Source organism: Symphalangus syndactylus, chromosome 6, assembly GCF_028878055.3.
Source record: "Symphalangus syndactylus isolate Jambi chromosome 6, NHGRI_mSymSyn1-v2.1_pri, whole genome shotgun sequence".
Classification (NCBI taxonomy): domain Eukaryota; kingdom Metazoa; phylum Chordata; class Mammalia; order Primates; family Hylobatidae; genus Symphalangus; species Symphalangus syndactylus.
In genome coordinates, this window is record NC_072428.2 from 67,349,256 (window position 1) to 67,368,990 (window position 19,735).

Genomic DNA, 19,735 nt, shown 5'->3' on the forward strand with positions numbered 1-19,735 from the left:
TTCCTTCTGAAACTATTCCAATCAACAGAAAAAGAGGGAATCCTCCCTAACTCATTTTATGAGGCCAGCATCATCCTGATACCAAAGCCTGGCAGAGACAAAACAACAAAAGAGAATTTTAGACCAATATCCTTGATGAACATTGATGCAAAAATCCTCAATAAAATACTGGCAAACCGAATCCAGCAACACATCAAAAAGCTTATCCACCATGATCAAGTGGGCTTCATCCCTGGGATGCAAGGCTGGTTCAACATACGCAAATCAATAAATGTAATCCAGCATATAAACAGAACCAAAGACAAAAACCACATGATTATCTCAATAGATGCAGAAAAGGCCTTTGACAAAATTCAACAACCCTTCATGCTAAAAACTCTCAATAAATTAGGTATTGATGGGACATATCTCAAAATAATAAGAGCTATCTATGACAAACCCACAGCCAATATCATACTGAATGGACAAAAACTGGAAGCATTCCCTTTGAAAATGGGCACAAGACAGGGATGCCCTCTCTCACCACTCCTATTCAACATAGTGTTAGAAGTTCTGGCCAGGGCAATCAGGCAGGAGAAGGAAATAAAGGGCATTCAATTAGGAAAAGAGGAAGTCAAATTGTCCCTGTTTGCAGACGACATGATTGTATATCTAGAAAACCCCATCGTCTCAGCCCCAAATCTCCTTAAGCTAATAGGCAACTTCAGCAAAGTCTCAGGATACAAAATCAATGTACAAAAATCACAAGCATTCTTATACACCAATAACAGACAAACAGAGAGCCAAATCATGAGTGAACTCCCATTCACAATTGCTTCAAAGATAATAAAATACCTAGGAATCCAACTTACAAGGGACATGAAGGACCTCTTCAAGGAGAACTACAAACCACTGCTCAATGAAATAAAAGAGGATACAAACAAATGGAAGAACATTCCATGCTCATGGGTAGGAAGAATCAATATCGTGAAAATGGCCATACTACCTGAGGTAATTTATAGATTCAATGACATCCCCATCAAGCTACCAATAACTTTCTTCACAGAATTGGAAAAAACTACTTTAAAGTTCATATGGAACCAAAAAAGAGCCCACATGGCCAAGTCAATCCTAAGCCAAAAGAACAAAGCTGGAGACATCACGCTACCTGACTTCAAACTATACTACAAGGCTACAGTAACCAAAACAGCATGGTACTGGTACCAAAAGAGAGATATAGACCAGTGGAACAGAACAGAGCCCTCAGAAATAACGCTGCATATCTACAACTAGCTGATCTTTGACAAACCTGACAAAAACAAGCAATGGGGAAAGGATTCCCTATTTAATAAATGGTGCTGGGAAAACTGGCTAGCCATATGTAGAAAGCTGAAACTAGATCCCTTCCTTACACCTTATACAAAAATTAATTCGAGATGGATTAAAGACTTACATGTTAGACCTAAAACCATAAAAACCCTAGAAGAAAACCTAGGCAATACTATTCAGGACATAGGCATGGGCAAGGACTTCATGTCTAAAACACCAAAAGCAATGGCAACAAAAGCCAAAATTGACAAATGGGATCTAATTAAACTAAAGAGCTTCTGCACAGCAAAAGAAACTACCATTAGAGTGAACAGGCAACAGAATGAGAGATAATTTTTGCAACCTACTCATCTGACAAAGGGCTAATATCCAGAATCTATAATGAACTCAAACAAATTTACAAGAAAAAAAACAAACAACCCCATCAAAAAGTGGGCAAGGGATATGAACAGACACTTCTCAAAAGAAGACATTTATGCAGCCAAAAGATACATGAAAAAATGCTCATCATCACTGGCCATCAGAGAAATGCAAATCAAAACCACAATGAGATACCATCTCACACCAGTTAGAATGGCCATCATTAAAAAGTCAGGAAACAACAGGTGCTGGAGAGGATGTGGAGAAATAGGAGCACTTTTACACTGTTGGTGGGACTGTAAACTAGTTCAACCATTGTGGAAGTCAGTGTGGCGATTCCTCAGAGATCTAGAACTAGAAATACCATTTGACCCAGCCATCCCATTACTGGGTATATACCCAAAGGATTATAAATCATGCTGCTATAAAGACACATGCACATGTATGTTTATTGCGGCACTGTTCACAATAGCAAAGACTTGGAACCAACCCAAATGTCCAACAGTGATACACTGGATTAAGAAAATGTGGCACATATACACCGTGGAATACTGTGCAGCCATAAAAAATGATGAGTTCATGTCCTTTGTAGGGACATGGATGAAGCTGGAAACCATCATCTGAGCAAACTATCGCAAGGACAAAAAACCAAACACTGCATGTTCTTACTCATAGGTGGGAATTGAACAATGAGAACACATGGGCACAGGAAGGGGAACATCACACACTGGGAATTGTTGTGGGGTGGGGGAAGGGGGGAGGGATAGCATTAGGAGATATACCTAATGTAAATGACGAGTTAATGGGTGCAGTACACCAACATGGCCCTTGTATACATATGTAACAAACCTGCACATTGTGCACAGGTACCCTAAAACTTAAAGTATAATAATAATAAAGTTAAAAAAAAAAGAAAACATTGCTGTGACCAGTTACCAGAAAAATAAATTCAGATTGCTCTTTACATTCCAAAAAAAAAAAAAAAAAACCATTCCTTTTGCTTCAATACTTACATTTCTAGAAATTTATCCTAAGGAGATACTCAGAGATAGGTACAAAGACTCATCTGCAAAAATGGGTATCAGAGCACAATTTATATTTTAAAAAGACTAGAAACAACCTAAGTGCCCAACTGTGGGGGTTTTCTTATGTAAATTATGATGCACCAGGTAGCTATTAAACTGACACTGTGGAAGAATGGTTAATGACCTGAAAGAAAACTCATGACAGACAATTAAATTTGAAAAAGAAATATAAAATACTGTATATATAATAAGAACACAACTTTTGTTTTATAAGCGCATGGAAAAAAAACAGCTGGGAGAAAATATACCAATATGTAAACAATGATTAGTGCTTGTGTGGCTGATATCTTATTTTTAACACTTCTCTGAATTTTCTTTCTTTTCTTTCTTTCTTTCTTTCTTTGAGACAGTCTTGCTCTGTCACCCAGGCTGGAGTGCAGTGGTGTGATCTTGGCTCACTGCAACCTCAGCCTCCCAGGTTTTCCTGGGATTCTCCTGTCTCAGCCTCCCCAATAGCTGGGATTACAGGTGTGCACCACCACACCCAGCTAATTTTTGTATTCTTAGTAGAGATGGGATTTCACCTTGTTGTTCAGGCTGGTCTCAAACTCCTGGCCTCAGGTGATCCCGCCCCGATCGGCCTCCCAAAGTCCTGGGAATACAGGCGTGAGTGACTGTGCCCGGCCTCCATTTTTAAAGGATGAACATGCACTGATCTCAAAGATAAATGTCATTAAGAGGGAATTCTTGGATATTTTTTCATGTTTTCTGACACAGAGACAGACCTGCGAATCACAGACATGCCCATGGTGGTTCCTAGAGCAGAGAAACCCTTGGCTGGGGCCTGAGCTCTTTAAACCACAAACTGCTAGGAATCCTGCAGGTGGATCTCACCTACAGCTTGGCTCAGTTTCCCTCACTGGGTTTGCAGGACGCTAATCTGTCTGATTCAGATATTTTGGCCCCTGGTGCTTTGAATTCTAATCCTTCCACTGGGGCAGCCTGCCTTGAGAATGCTAAAAAACACAGCCCACTGGCCACACCCACCTCAAGGGAAATAGAAACTGCCTGCGGTAATGGGGGTCAGAGAGGAAGGAAGCCCAAGCTGGGGTCATTGTGGGTATAGAGGGCCTCATGGAGGTAGAGGAGCAAGGGGGCCCAGGAGTGGGAGAGGGAACAGGATGGAGCTAGGGGTGGGCAACCAGGGAAGAAGGTCCTGTACTCCACAACTGTGTAGGGGGAGTGCCCTGGTCAGGGGGATGCCAAGAAAGAAATGGTCCATCGCTGTGTAGATATAACCACCCACAAACATGCTCCTCACCCTGTCCCAGTTGCCACCTTTTGGCCCCAGAACTCCTGGCCTGGGCAGTGGGTTACCTCATTGTTGGTGCCGACGTCCAGCAGTACAGGGAGGCACTGCTGCGGGTTCACCCCTCCGCACGCTGTGTACAGGGCCAGCTTGCCCACAGGGATGCCCATGCCATAGCAGCCCAGGTCTCCCAGGCCCAGGATGCGCTCCCCATCAGTCACCACCACGGCCTGAAAAACAGCAGGGTACCATCAATCAGGGACAGCACTTCCTGTGACAGAGTGCTCGTTTTAGCAGCCCCAGCCCATCAGGCTTGGCGACTGGATGCCCACTGGCTTTGCTGGTGTGAAGGAGCATGTCTGGGATATGGCCAGAGCATTTATTCACCTGCAGGTGGCCAGTCCTTCCTGGCAGGCTGGTGAGAAACCCTACTGAGAGGAGATGACAGAAAGATGCCTGCCTTGCATTCTGAGCTTCAGGTGGGGGCTGCAGAAACAGCTGGAGGGAAACCACATCAAGTCACTTCACTCTCCCTCAAGGAAACTAAATAGACACTCTCAGCCTGAGACTTGGGGTGGTGGGGAGGGAAGGGCATAATTAAAGGAGAAAATGAAAAATAAGTGTTCGTGCTGCTGCTACAGCTCCAGGGTTTAGAGGCTAATCTAAGTGCTCTCTGACCTACTCCTGGATTATGAAAAATCCGATTTGCAAAGAACAGGGCTCCTTGTGACATCTTCTAGGATCACTATTGCATATGAAATCAGGAAAAGTTTCAGGCTGCACTGGGATTTACCTTTCGCATTTGGCAAAGAATTGCTGAGGGCCTACTATGTACTAGATGTAGTGCTACTTCAAGGCTTACCTACTGTGAATTAATAGATACGAATGAAGCTGATGATGATGATAGGAATAATTGTATTATTATAATGGATATTCTTTTATTTATTAATTTAATACATATTTACGAAGCACCTACTTTGCATAAGACACGGTGAGAAATTCTGGAGGAGCTTCAGTTTGCACATCTACAAAAACAAATATGCATGGACCCAGCCCTTAAAGGATTAATGGGCCAAAGGAGAGATGGAATGTGTATATTAATAATCGTGATTCTGGGAGAAAAGCTGGACTGCAGCAGAATAGCATAAAAGGTGGCAGAGATTAGAAGATGGGAGGGTAACCCTTCATGAGTGAAGGGACACACATGCCCTACCTTGGACAGGTGAAGATTGTGGGGTGTGGGTGGGGATAAGGGCATTTGATACAAAAGAAAGTTAAAATCCAGGGTAGAGGTGCTGGGGGTGGGGAGAATGTAGGGTGTGTTTGGGGAATGAGGAGATGTAGGTTGCAGGAAGGGAAAGAATGGAAAGTCAGGCAGGAGTCACACTGTGAAAGGCCTTGAATGTCTGGCCAAGGAGAGCCCCTCAGTGTAACGGTAAAGTTGTTTGTAGGCCACTCTCACCTGCTCACCAGCACTAGCTCTCTCTATCTCTAAAAGAGTTAAGTTTATAGGTCCCTCATCCCTTCATTGGAACCTGGCTTTGGATCCATTTTAGGCTGCAAATGTCCTGATGGGCTATGAACACCATAAGGTTTGGTTAAATCCATGAAGGTACATTGCTGGGCAATGGGGGTAAAGAGATGAAGACCCATTCTTTCCCTGGAAGAGTTTATGATCTGGTACCCAAAGGGCTTATGGGATCTTCTCACTTCCTTTCTCTCTCTTTTAGTGGAAATAGGTGTAGAGATTCTTAAAAACATTCCTCTGCTTCTGGAAAAGGGTCTCTGGAGAGTGCAAGAGATCCATGAAAATAATGATATTCTCCCTCAGATTGGTCTACTGCCTCTGTGGAGAGTGCTCACAGAGTGCATCTCATGTGACCTACCCCATAGCCTGGGCAGGTAGGCGGATCTGAGATTGTTGTCTCTGCTTCACAGGTGAGCAAACAGAAGCTCAAAACCTTTATTTTCTCCATATATTTGTTAAGTGTCGGCCACATGCCAGGCACTGGCTGGATGTTTCCACATCAATTATCTTAAAGATTAGATGACTTAGCAAGGTCATCTTGCTAGTGAATGTGACAGGGCAGGGTTCCTGGTTCATGGCTCCTTCTACCACCCCAACTGGCTGAGGTAAAGTGCCTGTGATCTTGGCAAAGTCCTGCCCTGCTTTGGCGCCACCCTCTCTGTAGCCTGCATCTGACCTCCTCTTGGTAGATCTCCCTGTTAGAGACTATGCCCTCATGCTGCCCCTGGTGTCCAAACTCTGGGCATTTCTCTATCGTTTCTCCTAATTAGAGCTTCCTTATTATGGTTCCCATTCTGTCAGAATCCTTCTCTGTGCTGAAGGGGCAGTGAGTGACATGAAGTTAAGCAGAGGAAATCTGCTACTCCAGGCTGTTATTCCCACAACCCTAGGATGGTGACAGGGCTCTGCAGTGGCACTCTGTCAGCCTGAACATGCCCCAGGGCACTCTACTGCATGCCCAGCTCCTCTGAATGAGTGTCTCACTTCCATCTACTGTCCACCTGCAATCCTACCATGGTTATAGTTGAGTTATTGCAACAGTTTCACAACCAGACTTCTTGCCTCTCATCTTCCTTCCTTCCATTCTCTGCTGCCAACCGATGTCCGATTCATTATGTCAAAAGCCCATTTTCATTATGCCATTCCCAGGCTCAAAGACCTTTAGTGACTTTGAACTTGTCCATAGAATAGAGTCCAAAATACTTAACTCTTTAATGATCTGAATCCAACAGACCTTCTGAAACTTATCTCCTGCTACACATCTGTACCCAATTGCCTTCTCTGGCTGTGCTGGCCTTCTTCTTCCCAGACACACTCTGAATTTGCCTACCACCTCTCCATCTCAACCTCTCTATTCCTTTCTCCTGGAGGGTTCTTCTCCCTATTCTTCAGCTGCATAAATCCAGCTCATTATAATCTACCGAAATTTCTCCTTCCCCTGAATTGCTATATCTACCATACACCCTTCCTGTCTGCTTGCCTGCCTTTCACAAGTGTGTATTAAGGACCCACTGCCTGCCCAGACCCGCACAAGGTGTTATTTAAACCTTTGATGGTGAAAGCAGCTGGGTTGTTATTTAACTTTGTTTTAAAATGCACATTTTATCTCACAAAACAGCCTTCATAGTTAATGGTAGGTGCTTTCGAGTCTGATAACCGGTTTTTGAATCTAGGATCCTTGATGATGTGCCATGTGTAATTTTAGATAAATAGATAACTATTCTGAGCTTCAATTCTCCATAAAATGGGTATAATAATAATAATAATAATACTTAACTCCTCAGGTTGTTGTAATGATGAAATAAAATAACATATGTCTCATTTTAACCTGGTGCCTTGTATAAAGTAAGAATGATGAATAAATGGTTGCTGCTCTTATGATTGTAATGATGATGATTATTTAGGGCAAAGATTACATCTCAGACTTTGAAATGATTTCTGATCTCTCCAGTTTAGCATTAACACAGAAAGACCATGCAATAATTATCTGTTAAATGAATGAATGAAAAAGAAACCAAGGGGAGACCTTGGCAAATGCAACATTTAAGAAAGTCTGGCCATGCGAAGCTTAACAGCTTTAACCTCGGCATCCTCATCCATTGTTATGGCTCCTACTGTCCTCTCTAAGTAGATGACACCTGTAGATAACTGTCTGCTGGACATTGCCACTCAAATGTCCAATAGTCTTCCCAATTCCCACGAGTCCCTAACCAAATGAATCCTCTTTTCCTTCTTACTCCTTTTGAGCCTTTTTACTCTGCTGTCCTCCTGCTCTCTGTTACCCTGTATCTTCCAAGTTCGAAAACGTCCAGTCTTCTTTGATTCTTCTCTGTTAGTCAACCACAGCCAATTGGTCACCAAGTTCTGCTGATTGTGCCTGCTTCCTATTTTAAACATCTGTTCAGTTATCTTCATATTATTGCTACTGCCTTGGATCAGATCATCCATCTTCACTTGAGCCACTGCACTGTTCTCCCAACTGGTCTCTCTACTGGATTTTCCCCATTCCATTTCATTTTTTCTGAAGCACACCCAGATATATCACATTCTTGCCCCCAACTCTCTAATGGTTCCCAATGTCTGTAAAATAAAGCCCAAACATCTTAGACTGGCACTTAAAGCCTTCCATGGGCTAGGCCCAAGATGCCCTTTGAATTTCCCCTTTATTCTTTCCATGCTCCATCCAAACTGAAATATTTCCAATTTTGCACAAGGCTTGTACTTTCTTGAATACATGCCATTTTACTTCTCAATTTCTTTATCTCCTTGATACAAATCTTAACCACTCTTGCATGTTTCAAGGAACAGTTCAAAAAGCATTTCCCTCCATGAAGCTTCCCTTCTGAATTTTATCACTTCCTTCTCTGAATTCCCATAGCATTTTCCTCACCTACAAAACCTATCACTCCCTTCCTTGTATTATAGTTATGTACATTTCCTTGTGCTTCACAATAGCTTGAAGCTCTTCTGGGGCCAGTAATGGGTTGTGTCATCTTTGATTCATCAGCACTTAACTTGGTGTCTGTAATGTGATACACTTAACTTGGTGTCTGTAATGTGATACACACACACACAAATGGTGGGCAATGTGATAGATCCAACAGAGAAAACAAAGTGTCTTCTGCACTGAACAGAGTTCAGACCTGCTGTGGATTAACAAGTTCAGAGAGAAGACACTGCACCCTGTTTTTCGTGACATCGATGGACCTTATGCTGGGAGCCACTAGTTCTGTAAATTGTCAAAAGGCTGAGGGCAAACCTGGGCAGCATCCTTGAGTTTTAAAGCCCAGCAACCTTTTCTAGAACAACAGAATCACATTTTCCTTGTTTGGAAGATTTTTGTAATTCATAACTCCCCTGTCTCTCTGATGACTCGGGGGAGGTTTGGGGGAAGCTGTGCCATATTCTTCCTTTGCCCACCTGCCTCAGACCTAAGGCCTTTTCTGAATCATTGCCTACACCCTTTGGTTTGGGTGGACCCAATGGGACTGACCCAATACTGACCTGAGGATCAAATGTCCTTGCTTGCTCTGGAGCTTCCTTGGACTTGTAGCTATGGTCATAGCTACAAGTGTTGCCCACAGTGCTTTTTATACAACCCTCTTCTTCCTCTTCCTTTTGTTTCATCCTTCCTTCTCATCTTTCCTTTTATCCTCCTCCTCCTCTTCTTCTGCTTCTCCCTCTCTCTCTTTCCACAACAAAAATAACTCACACTTCTTAGTTTCAAATCTTGGTTCCACTCCTCCCTTGCAAAGAACCTAACCTCTCAGCTTCCTTGTCTATAAAATGGGGATAACAATAGTCCCTACCTCTTATGGGGTTGCCATGAAAATCCAATGAGTTAATCTATGTAGAGCACTTGGCATCATACCGCATGAGGTGGATACGATGATGTGCTGCCCAGATCCTCCTGCAGGAATGAAAGAGTTATTTTCCCAGCTGTATCCTCAGATATCAGCCCACTTAGGGGAATTTCCTCTACTGAAGACAGCCACCTTGCCCAAAGCCACACCTCCTTCCAAGGGCAGCTCAATACAGGAATCTAAAGGCCCACTCTGCTGCCTAACTTCTGGATGCCTTTGAAGGGCCGTCCCAGCTCCAGAGCCTCCTCGGGGGCTCAGCGGAGCCTTGCTTGAGATCTTACTGCAGCCCAGCCTCTCCTGCTCTATCCTGTTTCCTTCCTTCCCACAAGTGTTGACTGACCAAAGAGCACTCCCTAATATGTCTCTGAGACTATTTTTCAGGAAATCTAACCTCTGACAATGAGCACAGAGTGGGGTTTAACACAAACTGGGCCAATGCATGATAGGTAGGCACTTGGCACTAGCAATCTGCTCTAAGTATAAACACCTAAGTGACTGTTTACAGAGGATGTGCCCAGTAGCAGAGGAGGGTCCCTTGGCTCTCAGCACCTCCTCCTGCGAAGCTCCTGGGACTGGGGTGAGGGAGAGATTTAGGAGCTTGGGAAAACTGTTAGGGAGGAGGCTATTCTCAGCTGGACCTTCCTATAGGCTCCAGGCAATGGCCACTGTGGGAAAGAGTCAGAAGAGCAGTTCTCACTCCTCTTTGTGATTTACACTGGACAGCTCAAGGCAGCCTGGCCTGGCCCGCCCCCTCCTTCCTGAAAAGCAAGGCCCACAAAACTTCGTGGTCTCCCCAGCCCTGGACTTTGGCTCCATTTCCCTCGCAGCCTGCTTTTCTTACATTGCAGTTTTCAACTCTGCTTTCTTGCTGGGAAAACATAGAGAGTCATTTTTTACTTTCTGAGTTGATTCGGAGGCTCCTCTGAACCACTCCTCTTCTCTAGGCAAGCAGCTAGCAACAGGTCTAAAGATACCTGTGCCTTGAAAAACTCTGTCTCCCCCACTTAGCAGTTGCTGCAGAAGTGACTTAGGACCACAGCTCTGGGCTAGGCACCAACACTTAATTGTGGGTAACCTCAGACAAGTCACTTAACCCCTCAGCTTGCTCATCTGAGACACAACCCTACACATCCTTTTTTTTTTTTTTTTGAGACAGAGTCTCACTGTCTCTCCCAGACTGGAATGCAGTGGCCGGATCTCGGCTTACTGCAACCTCTGCCCCCCCGGCTCAAGTGATTCTCCTGTCTCAGCCTCCTGAGAAGCTGGGACTATAGGCGCGTGCCACCATGCCCAACTAATATTCGTATTTTTAGAAGAGACGGGGTTTCACCATGTTGGCCAGGCTGGTCTCAAACTCCTGACCTCAGGTGATCTGCCCGCCTTGGCCTCCCGAAGTGCTGGGATCACAGATGTGAGCCACCGTGCCCAGCCCTTTTTTGTTTTTGTTTTTAAGACAGAGTCTTTCTCTGTTGCCCAGGCTGGAATACAGTGGCACAAGGCTCACTGCAACCTCCGCCTCCCGGGTTCAAGCTATTCTCCTGCCTCAGCCTCCTGAATAGTTGGGACTACAGGCACCTGCCACCAGGCCAGCTCATTTTTATATTTTTAGTATAGACGAGGTTTCACCATGTTGGCCAGGCTGGTCTCAAACTCCTGACCTCAAGTGATCTGCCCGCCTCAGCCTCCCAAAGTGCTGGGATTACAGGCATGAGCCACCATGCCTGGTCTCACTCCTACACATTCTTCAGGACCCACACTGGGGGTTTCAGAAGTCCTTACTCCAACTTCTCCCAGTGACTGCGGGAATAGAATGAAGTAATGAAGTAGAGGTTCTGCATCAGTTCCCAAGTGCTATGAAAGAATGATGAGCAGAGATTCCCCACCTAGGTAGGGAGACCTTCCTCTCCACTTTCTAAAGTAACTGGAAAGTACACATCGGAAAACAAGAGAGACTGTGGCTTGGAATTCTAAACCTTTGAAAGAGCATCTAGGGGTGGGGGGAGAGGAACCTCCAGAAAAAGGCCAGTGAGTAGGGCAGGGAGGGGTCGGGGTAAGCCAGAGGCAGTCCAATCAGCTCTAGTGGACCTGTTTACATGCCAAACTACAGGCCCAATATTCAGAGCTCCTGGCTTTTCCAGAGAAGCCAGAAATCCAAGTGCTTGGATATATATTTCTCATGAAATCTCCTGATTTAAAAATGTTGCCTACAAATTCAAAATGTTAGAAAACCACTAAGAGCCAAATCAAATATGTTTAGGGGTCAAATTGTTTGACTGCTCATCTGTAGCCTGTGATTCCCAGGTAAGGGAGCCCCCTCAGGCCCTGACTGTACTGCAGTGTAGGCTACAGCTGCCTCCACCACCTCCAGTGATGACAATATCCATTCAAGTGCCCTTCGATGTGTATAGACTTTATCATAGTTAATCCTCACAATAGGAAAGCAAAGCTCAGAAAGGATATCTGCACACGCAGCAGGTAAGTGAAGCTTCAAGGCCAGAATCTGGGACTGTCTTATTGCAAAGCCAGGTCTGATTCCTCTATATAGTCGCTGGGACTGATCTCTAGGTTTCTTCAAAATGAGACAGGAATAAAGTATGGAGGTGGTCCCAGGCACTCACCTGTGTACTCTGCGGAACCACAGGGTGGGTGGGCAGCCAGTGACCTGTCTGCCCCTTGTCCTTTGGGGTCCTCTCTTTGGCAGCACAGATGCAGTGTACTGTCACTGTTTCTGGATCAGTCTTTCTAACTAGACTTCAAGCTCATTGAGTATGGGCTCGTATACATTCTCTGTATCTGAACCTCCAGGGAGCTCTTCCAGAGTAGATGTTTACTAAAAGATGGTTGAATGCAACTGAATTCAATATCATGGTCCCAGATCTGCTCATGCAACTTAACATTCTCCTAGAAGCTCTAGATGTCTCTCTTATTTGGGGCCTGCTGGAGTCCTACCTCTTCCAGGGTGCCCAAAACCCTGTTTCTCTTCCTCTAAAATCACAACGGTTGTGGTCTCCATCTCTTTGGCAATTAGCATTCAGTATTTAGAAGGTTCTCAAAATATGTTTATTGAAGTCAATAGATATTTAGCTCCTAAGGTTGTATTTTGAATTTACATCTTGGTTTCCCAACCACAATATGAAGCAAATTGAGGGTAGGGTCCATGTTTTTCTCATTTTGCATTCCTCACAGCAAGGCCCTTGATACAGTTGTGCCCTGATAAGAGGAACAATTGAAACCTGAAATTGAGTCCATGATCCCCTCACCAAGCCCCTGTGTCAGCTTGGAGGAAAGGGTGCCTTTTTCTTAAACAGAGGTACCTTTTCATCATTCTTTCTAGTTCCTCATAATTTGCAGAAGAGCCCCGAAAATATTAGTGGAGAACCTCCTGGCACAGTATCTGTGACATGGAAGATGCTAAGCATGTCTATCAACTGAATTCATTCAACTCTGTAAGCATCTACTGAGTGCCTCCTATGTCCAAGGTTTCCCCATGGTTGAACTGTCCAGGAAGGTGAGTGAAAGAGATAACTTTATAGGACCCCAGCAGCATATCCACTCAGATTAGTCCATCCAGTAAGCTGGCTTCCCTTAATGTCCTCAAGATTTTATTATAGATTCATGCTAGACATGCTCTGGAAACTTGCTTCTCTGGGCCTGGGACCAAAACCTGCAGGGCCTGCAGGACATATACCTGGAGTCTAAGCAGATAAGCAGGAGGGAGAAGCACAAGGCAAGATGATACCCAGACACAGATGTAAAAAATGAGCTAGGACTAAAGTCCCAGGGCTTTGGCTATGGCTCGAGCCTGGCTCCTGAGGGCCAAGGTTCTGTCCCCAACCTGGTCTGTTTTTAAATGATATCATTCCCTGGAGAGAGCCAGGAGTGGGTGGGACATAAAGGGAGGTAGACAGAAAGAAGCTATATTTGGTGTCCAGTGGAGAAGGGTGGAGGCGCTCAGGGAATGGTCAGGGAAAAAGAGAGAGAGGCCATGGTCCTCTCTTTGGCAGCACAGACACAGTGTACTGTCATTGTTTCTGGATCAGTCTTTCTAACTAGACTTTGAGCTCCTTGAATACGGGCCCATATACCTTCTCTGTATCTGAACCTCCAGGGAGCTCTTCCAGAGTGGATGTGTTGGAGTACCATGGCCTCCCAGGCAAGGCAGGGTGATGTGAGCATTGGCCTTGAAAGTTCCTTGTACTATACTTGGTCAGCACCAACCCCTCCCCAGCTCAGGTGCCAAAAATGCCCTCACCACCCAGACAGTGGATGTTCTGCATTTTTGCCTCATCCGTTTTGTTTCCAGAAGTAACAATGATCTTAGATACCAGAACCCCTCAAACTCCTCCATAGACATCTCTATAGCAGGAGGAGATCTGGGGATTTAGCCAGAGGCTAATACATTTCTACAAAGTTGCATGTTTTATGTATAAAAATTAACATCACTAGGCACGGTGGCTCACGCCTGTAATCCCAGGACTTTGGGAGGCCTCGATGGACAGATTACTTGAGCCCAGAAATTCAAGACCAGTCAGGGCAACATGGCAAAACCCCATCTCTGCAAAAAAATACAAAAAATTACCCAGGCATAGTGGCCCATGCCTGTCATCCCAGCTACGGGGGAGGCTGAGGTGGGAAGATCACCTGAGCCCAGGAGATTGAGGTTGCAATAATCTGTGACTGCACTCCAGCCTGGATGACAGAGTGAGACTCTGTCTCAAAAAAAAAAAAAAAAATTAAGGCAACTTTTGCATTCTATAATATATATTTTTTGGTATGTAGAAATGTTTTCTTCTTAAATTTGTGAGTAAAACGGATGCTCCTGGAAGAAATGGCAGGTTTATTTTGTCACTCTACATTTATGCCCCTCATCCCCACCCCCACACTGCTGTGTACCCCCAGGGTACACATACCCAGGTGTGAAGATATTGTCCATCATAGGCTTTTACTCTTGGTGCACAATGTCCTCACTCCACAGCCTAGTCTCTCCACTACCTAACTGTCCACAGCCTACCCCTAAATTCAAGGCCCAGCTCCACTATCACTTCCCCCAGGAAGTCAACCCTGAATCTCCTCAGGCTAAAAATCATCATTGCCTCTAGAAGAACACCCTCAGTTCTTTTCGTGTACCTTATCCATCTCTGGACAAGTTCCACCTTGTTAGTCTTTTGTGCCTTTGGCTTATTTTCCACATAACATGTCAGCTACTCGAGAAGAGAGTCTATGCCTGATTTCTCTCTGTGTCTACCATGGAAACCGGCACCATATATTTAGCAAGGACTCAACACATGCTGAACATATCTTCAGACTAATAATCACAATAATGAAGGGCAATGTCACATGGATGCCTGGTTAATGCAAACCTCTGCTCTGTGGTGTATTTGTACTTGGCTATAACAGGTCTGTGGCTTAGGAATGGGGGTAGTATGCTGCCTTCAGTGTCATAATGGCTCATTTTATAGCTGGAAATGACTCTGGTTTAGGCTGAAACGATTCACCCAACAATGATTAAATAGCAATGAAAACGGGATCATACCTTAATATTGTCTTCTGGCCAAGAGTTCAGCATTGTTGCAAGATGACCTTTGTCATGAATGGTGATGAACAGTCCACTAAAAGAAATAAAACACATACACACAGAGAAACCAGGCAGTCAGACTAGGAACTGGGCAAAGTCCATAGTACTAGGTATTGCATTAATTAAATTTGCCCATAGACCTGGGCAAGAAAGATTCCTGCCCGAAGCCCCAGCAGTTTAGAGGGTCATCCTCTGGCTTTCTTCCAATTGCTTCTCTCCACAGGGCAAGGAGTCCATGGGGCCATGGGGTGTGCCCACAGGGAGCCTGTGCTCCCCAGAGTCTGTGCCCTTCTTTCCTTCCTCTAGACAAGTACCCAGGATGCCAGAATCCCCTGACCGAATGGCCCCAAGGCTGATTCCAGGGACTGTTCGGGCCTCTTCTCCAGGTCCCTCCTCCCAAGTACAGACCACACTGCAGTAGCTGGATCCCTAGGCCTGAGTCTGTGACTGAAACTTGGACATGTGGGTGGAGATGTTCAGACACATGTACATGAGGTTCTTGCAGGGGGGGATGGAGCTGGGGATGGGAAGAGGGGTTAGTGACAGTCTTGAGCTACTCCATCATCACACACACACACACACACACACACACACACATGTGCGAAGGCAATGGGAGTTGGCCACGAGCAGACAGATACTGGAGGGGAATCAAGCTTTGAAAGCAGGAATTATACCTTTTGGGATTTGCAAGTTTGCAGCTTTTTGCCTGAAGGCAGTCCAATCTGCAGGCAACTTGGGGCAACAGAAGACCAAAGTCTTAATAGCTTGAGGTATCAGATAATAGAGTTGGGGCTAGAAGAGAAGCCAGGAAATGAAGAGGGGGTGGGTTCTGGAAGGGAATAAGCTACAGAAAGGATAAACTCCGCAATCTACCCAAATTATTGGCTGACCACTAAACTATGCACACACAGGGGGATTGGCACAAAAAAAAAAAAAAAAAAGTACAGCTGGAATCTGAAAGAACCAAGCAGAGATTTAAGTTATTGCTGATTAGGAGAGACAGAGTTGAGAATTTGAGTCCAGCCGAATCAACTCCCTCCTAGAACAAACATTACTCATCTGAGAAATAAAACAGAATCCAGGGTCCATAGAATCTAGGGTACATTGAAGTCCACTGTAATATTCTGCTTACTTTATATATGCAAGAAATTTTCCATAATAAAAAAATTAAAACAAAATAAAACACCAAAAACATCACTGAACCCCAAACTGTTCTTGACCTCCACATTTCTTGCCAGGACTGTTCTTTCACTTTCCTCCCTTCCATTGCCAAACTTCCTAAAAGCATTGCCTACACTAACTGCTTCCATTTGTTCATCTCCCATTCATTTCTCAACCCACTGCAGTATGTCTTGTCTCAATATCATGCTATCAAAACTGCTCTTGCAAAGGCTACCAATGACCTTCACATTCCTAAATGCAATGAACACTCATCAGTTCCCATTTCCTTTGTCTTCTTGGTAGCATCTGACACTTTTCATCACTCCCCTACCCAACTTTTGGCTTTTGTGACTCCATTTTCTTTGAGTTTTCCTCCTACTTCTCTGCAGCTCCTTCTCAGTCTCTTATGTTGGGTAAGTCATCCCGCCATTATGCATTAAAGTTCCTCAAAAATCTGTACTATGCCACTTTTTTTTCTTACTCTTATTCTTTCTATTTGTGATCTTATCAATACCCAAGGCTTTTGGCCAATGACTCTCAAATATCTATAGACCAGCGTTTCTCACCTTTGGCACTATTGACATTTTGGGTTGGATAATTCTTTGCTGTGAGGGGTGTGGTTGTCCTGCACATTGTAGCATGTTTGGCAACATCCTTGGCCTCTAGTTTCCAGATACCAATAGCACCTCTCACTACATTGTGACAACCAAGAATATCTCCAGATGTTGGCAAATGTCCCCTGGAGGAAAAAAAATTATCCCTGATTTTAGAGCCACTGCACTAGACCTTTTATTTAACTGCCTACCTGATATTTCCCTGTGCATACCTCAAAGGTACTTCAAACTTAGCATGTACCAAACCAAATTTATCATCTAATCTTCTACCATTATGACTCAAAGACAAGAAAAAACAAAGACTCAAGACAAAACTGATTCTCTTTCCTACTCCCTTTCTCAGTGAATATTTCCCCGACATAACTAATTTAACAATTCCAACCCCTTGAAATCATCCTTAATGGTCTCCTCCCTTTTTTTATACAACCCATTGCCAAGTTCTTCATTTGTACTTTCTAAATAACTCCTGGTTCAAACACTTCTTTCATCAGTAACACTACCTCCTTTATCCAGGCTTCCAATATCTGTTGCCTGAAGTGCTGCAATAACCTTGTAACATCCACTCTTGCCTCTCTCCTATTTTCTATATGCTAGTGAGAGTGATGTTCTTGAAATCAATGACACATCGTTTTACTTCTTGTGCTAAAAATAGAATAAAGACCAAAGTCCTCAACATGCCTACAGAATCTTGTCTGGCTCTTGCCAACTTCCTTACTTCATCTTGTTCCACTCCTCTTCTCACTCCACACTCTTCAGTCACACTGGTCTTTTTCCATTCCTTTATGTGCCCTGTTCTTCCTACTCCAGTGCTACTTTGAAACCACCTTTGCAAAGATTATGACAGTGAGAGAAATCTAGCATGGCTGACTTCATTTTGCTTCTAGTCTCACAGGCTGGCTGTCCTCACTCATTATTGGGCAAGACCAGGCTAACCATGGGAGGAATTTAGTTTCTAATTTAACTGTGAAGCAAGTGTGATAATAGTCTCTCCATGAAACTGATCCCTTCCTTGTTCAGTTTTGGGGGCTGAAACTGCCTTTGTAAGACTAAGGAAAGGCCGCAAGATTAGGATTATGGAAAGGGCCTGACCTCTGCTAAAATGTAGGCATAGTTTCTATAATCCCTTACTGCTCAACAGCCATGTGGCTTGAGGTCACAAGATTTTTGACTTCCCTAGTTGCTCCTATAGATAACATCACTATTATAGGACCTAAGATTGGTCTTTTGAGGTGTTTTTCAGATTTTTGCATTCTGGCAACCAACTGACCCCACCAAGACCCATGACTCATGACTCAAATGGTCCTGTGGCCCCTACCCGGAGGTGGGCTCAGTGCACAAGAACCATTTTCCACACTCTTATCATTTCATCCCCAATCAGCAGTGCCCATTCCCTAGCCTCCTGCCCACCAAATTATCCATAAAATCCCTAGCCTCTGAGTTCTCAGGAGGCTGAGCCACTCCCTCCTCTCAGTTGCCTTGTGTTAATTAAACCCTTCCTTTAATGCAATACCATGGTCTTCGTGAATTGCTTTTGTCTGTACAGTGGGCAAGAAGAACCCATTGGGCAATTACAAGTTCACATACCATTCCTTCTGCCTAATACACATGCTTCTCCTCACTCTTTAGTTAATTCATACTCATGCTCTTGATAACTTCCAATTCAAAGTAGAGGCTCTCTCCTATATGCTCTCAAAGTACTCCATCCCTACATAAACAAACTTGTCACATTTATTTGTGTGGCTATTTGATTAATAATCCCCATCCCCCTCATTAGACTGTGAACTTCAGAGGGCAAAGTGTGCATCTATTTTTGTTGTTATTGTTCACCACTGTATCCCTAAACTTAGTCCATAATAGATGCGCAATGCACAATTTCTGAATAAATGGAAAATGAATACATGAAAGATGATAATGATAGTTGAGGGATGAGGATGAAAAGTGTTGAATAAAGCTGGAAGAGAGTTGGAACAAAGGCAACTTGTGTGTGTGCTATGTTGTATCATGTTCAAAGGATCATGTGGGTTGTGCTTAGAGCAGGAAAATGAGCCTGTGGCTTAGAGCAGGAAAATGAGCATGTGGAGATGGTAGATGACCCAGGAAAGAGGAAAACACCAGACTTTAAGACTTGGGGAGTCCAAGTCTCTATTTACCACACTGAAGTGGGGCAGGGTAGGTATTTGAATTAGCTTACTCATAAGGTTTGAGAGCAAGGTCCAGGTGAAGGGTACCAGAATATGCCATCCTAAAATGTGCCTGTTTGACCTGTAGATTATTTTGAGCTAAAGACCATCTAGAATAACTAGAGGCAGGAAAAGCTCTCAAAACAGGGCACAAGTTTTTCTTTTGTAAAGGAAATTTACTTCTATAAAGGAAATCTCCACTTGCAGAGATGGCTCCTTCTCCCTTACCAGGAAGAGGAAGACTCTTAACAACTCTTATCAATGGAGAAGGCAAACAAAGGGGTAAGATCCATGCACTATTTTAGACCTTACCAAAGCTCTGGTGTGGTTAAACACAGGATAGGTGTGAATACTTAAATTATCTGTGTACATTAAAATAGGCCCTCTTTGTTGAAGATAAGAAGGAGAGGGAGGACGGACACTTAAAATGAACATTTTTACATTTAAATTTGAGCTACCAAAATTTCAAAGGGCTCTTTTTGCTTTTTCTACATGTATAATTTCATGCTCTGCTCTGCAAAAATAACACCTTTTGAAATGCGTTAAGAGCTTTTAACCACTTCTCAAAGTGCTTTTCCATCTATTGCCTAAACTGCGGCTAGCTACAAAGGACTTTGAAAGGATTGCCCTGGTTGGGGATTTTGAGATGTCTAGTCCAAAGACTTTATTTTATAAATAAGGACACTAAAGTCCAGAGAGGTGAAGTCACTTGTCCAAGGTCACACAGCTCATAAGCAGCTGGGTCTACCTGAACCAGGATCCTGAGTCCGATGCACTTTCCACTAATGCAGAATATTGGTTTTCTCAAGGAT

The 19,735-nt window shown here is 44.0% G+C and overlaps 1 protein-coding gene and 1 pseudogene across 4 annotated transcripts in view; one reads left to right on the forward strand and one right to left on the reverse strand.

The window, feature by feature from the left end:
• Positions 1-19,735, forward strand: part of LOC129484707 (protein tyrosine phosphatase type IVA 1-like) — a 153,707-nt pseudogene that overhangs the window by 67,505 nt on the left and 66,467 nt on the right.
• ME3 (malic enzyme 3) overlaps positions 1-19,735 on the reverse strand; it is a 236,333-nt gene that overhangs the window by 62,663 nt on the left and 153,935 nt on the right. For 3 of the 4 annotated variants that reach the window (XM_055283173.1, XM_055283172.2, XM_055283171.2), the window contains exons 5-6: positions 14,927-15,002; positions 4,071-4,232 (exon numbers count right to left, since the gene is read on the reverse strand). The exons of the other annotated variant lie outside the window; for it this stretch is intronic. In XM_055283173.1, coding sequence (XP_055139148.1) covers positions 4,071-4,232; positions 14,927-15,002 — 238 coding nt within the window. The remainder of the gene's footprint in view (positions 1-4,070; positions 4,233-14,926; positions 15,003-19,735) is intronic. 4 annotated transcript variants of the gene reach the window in all.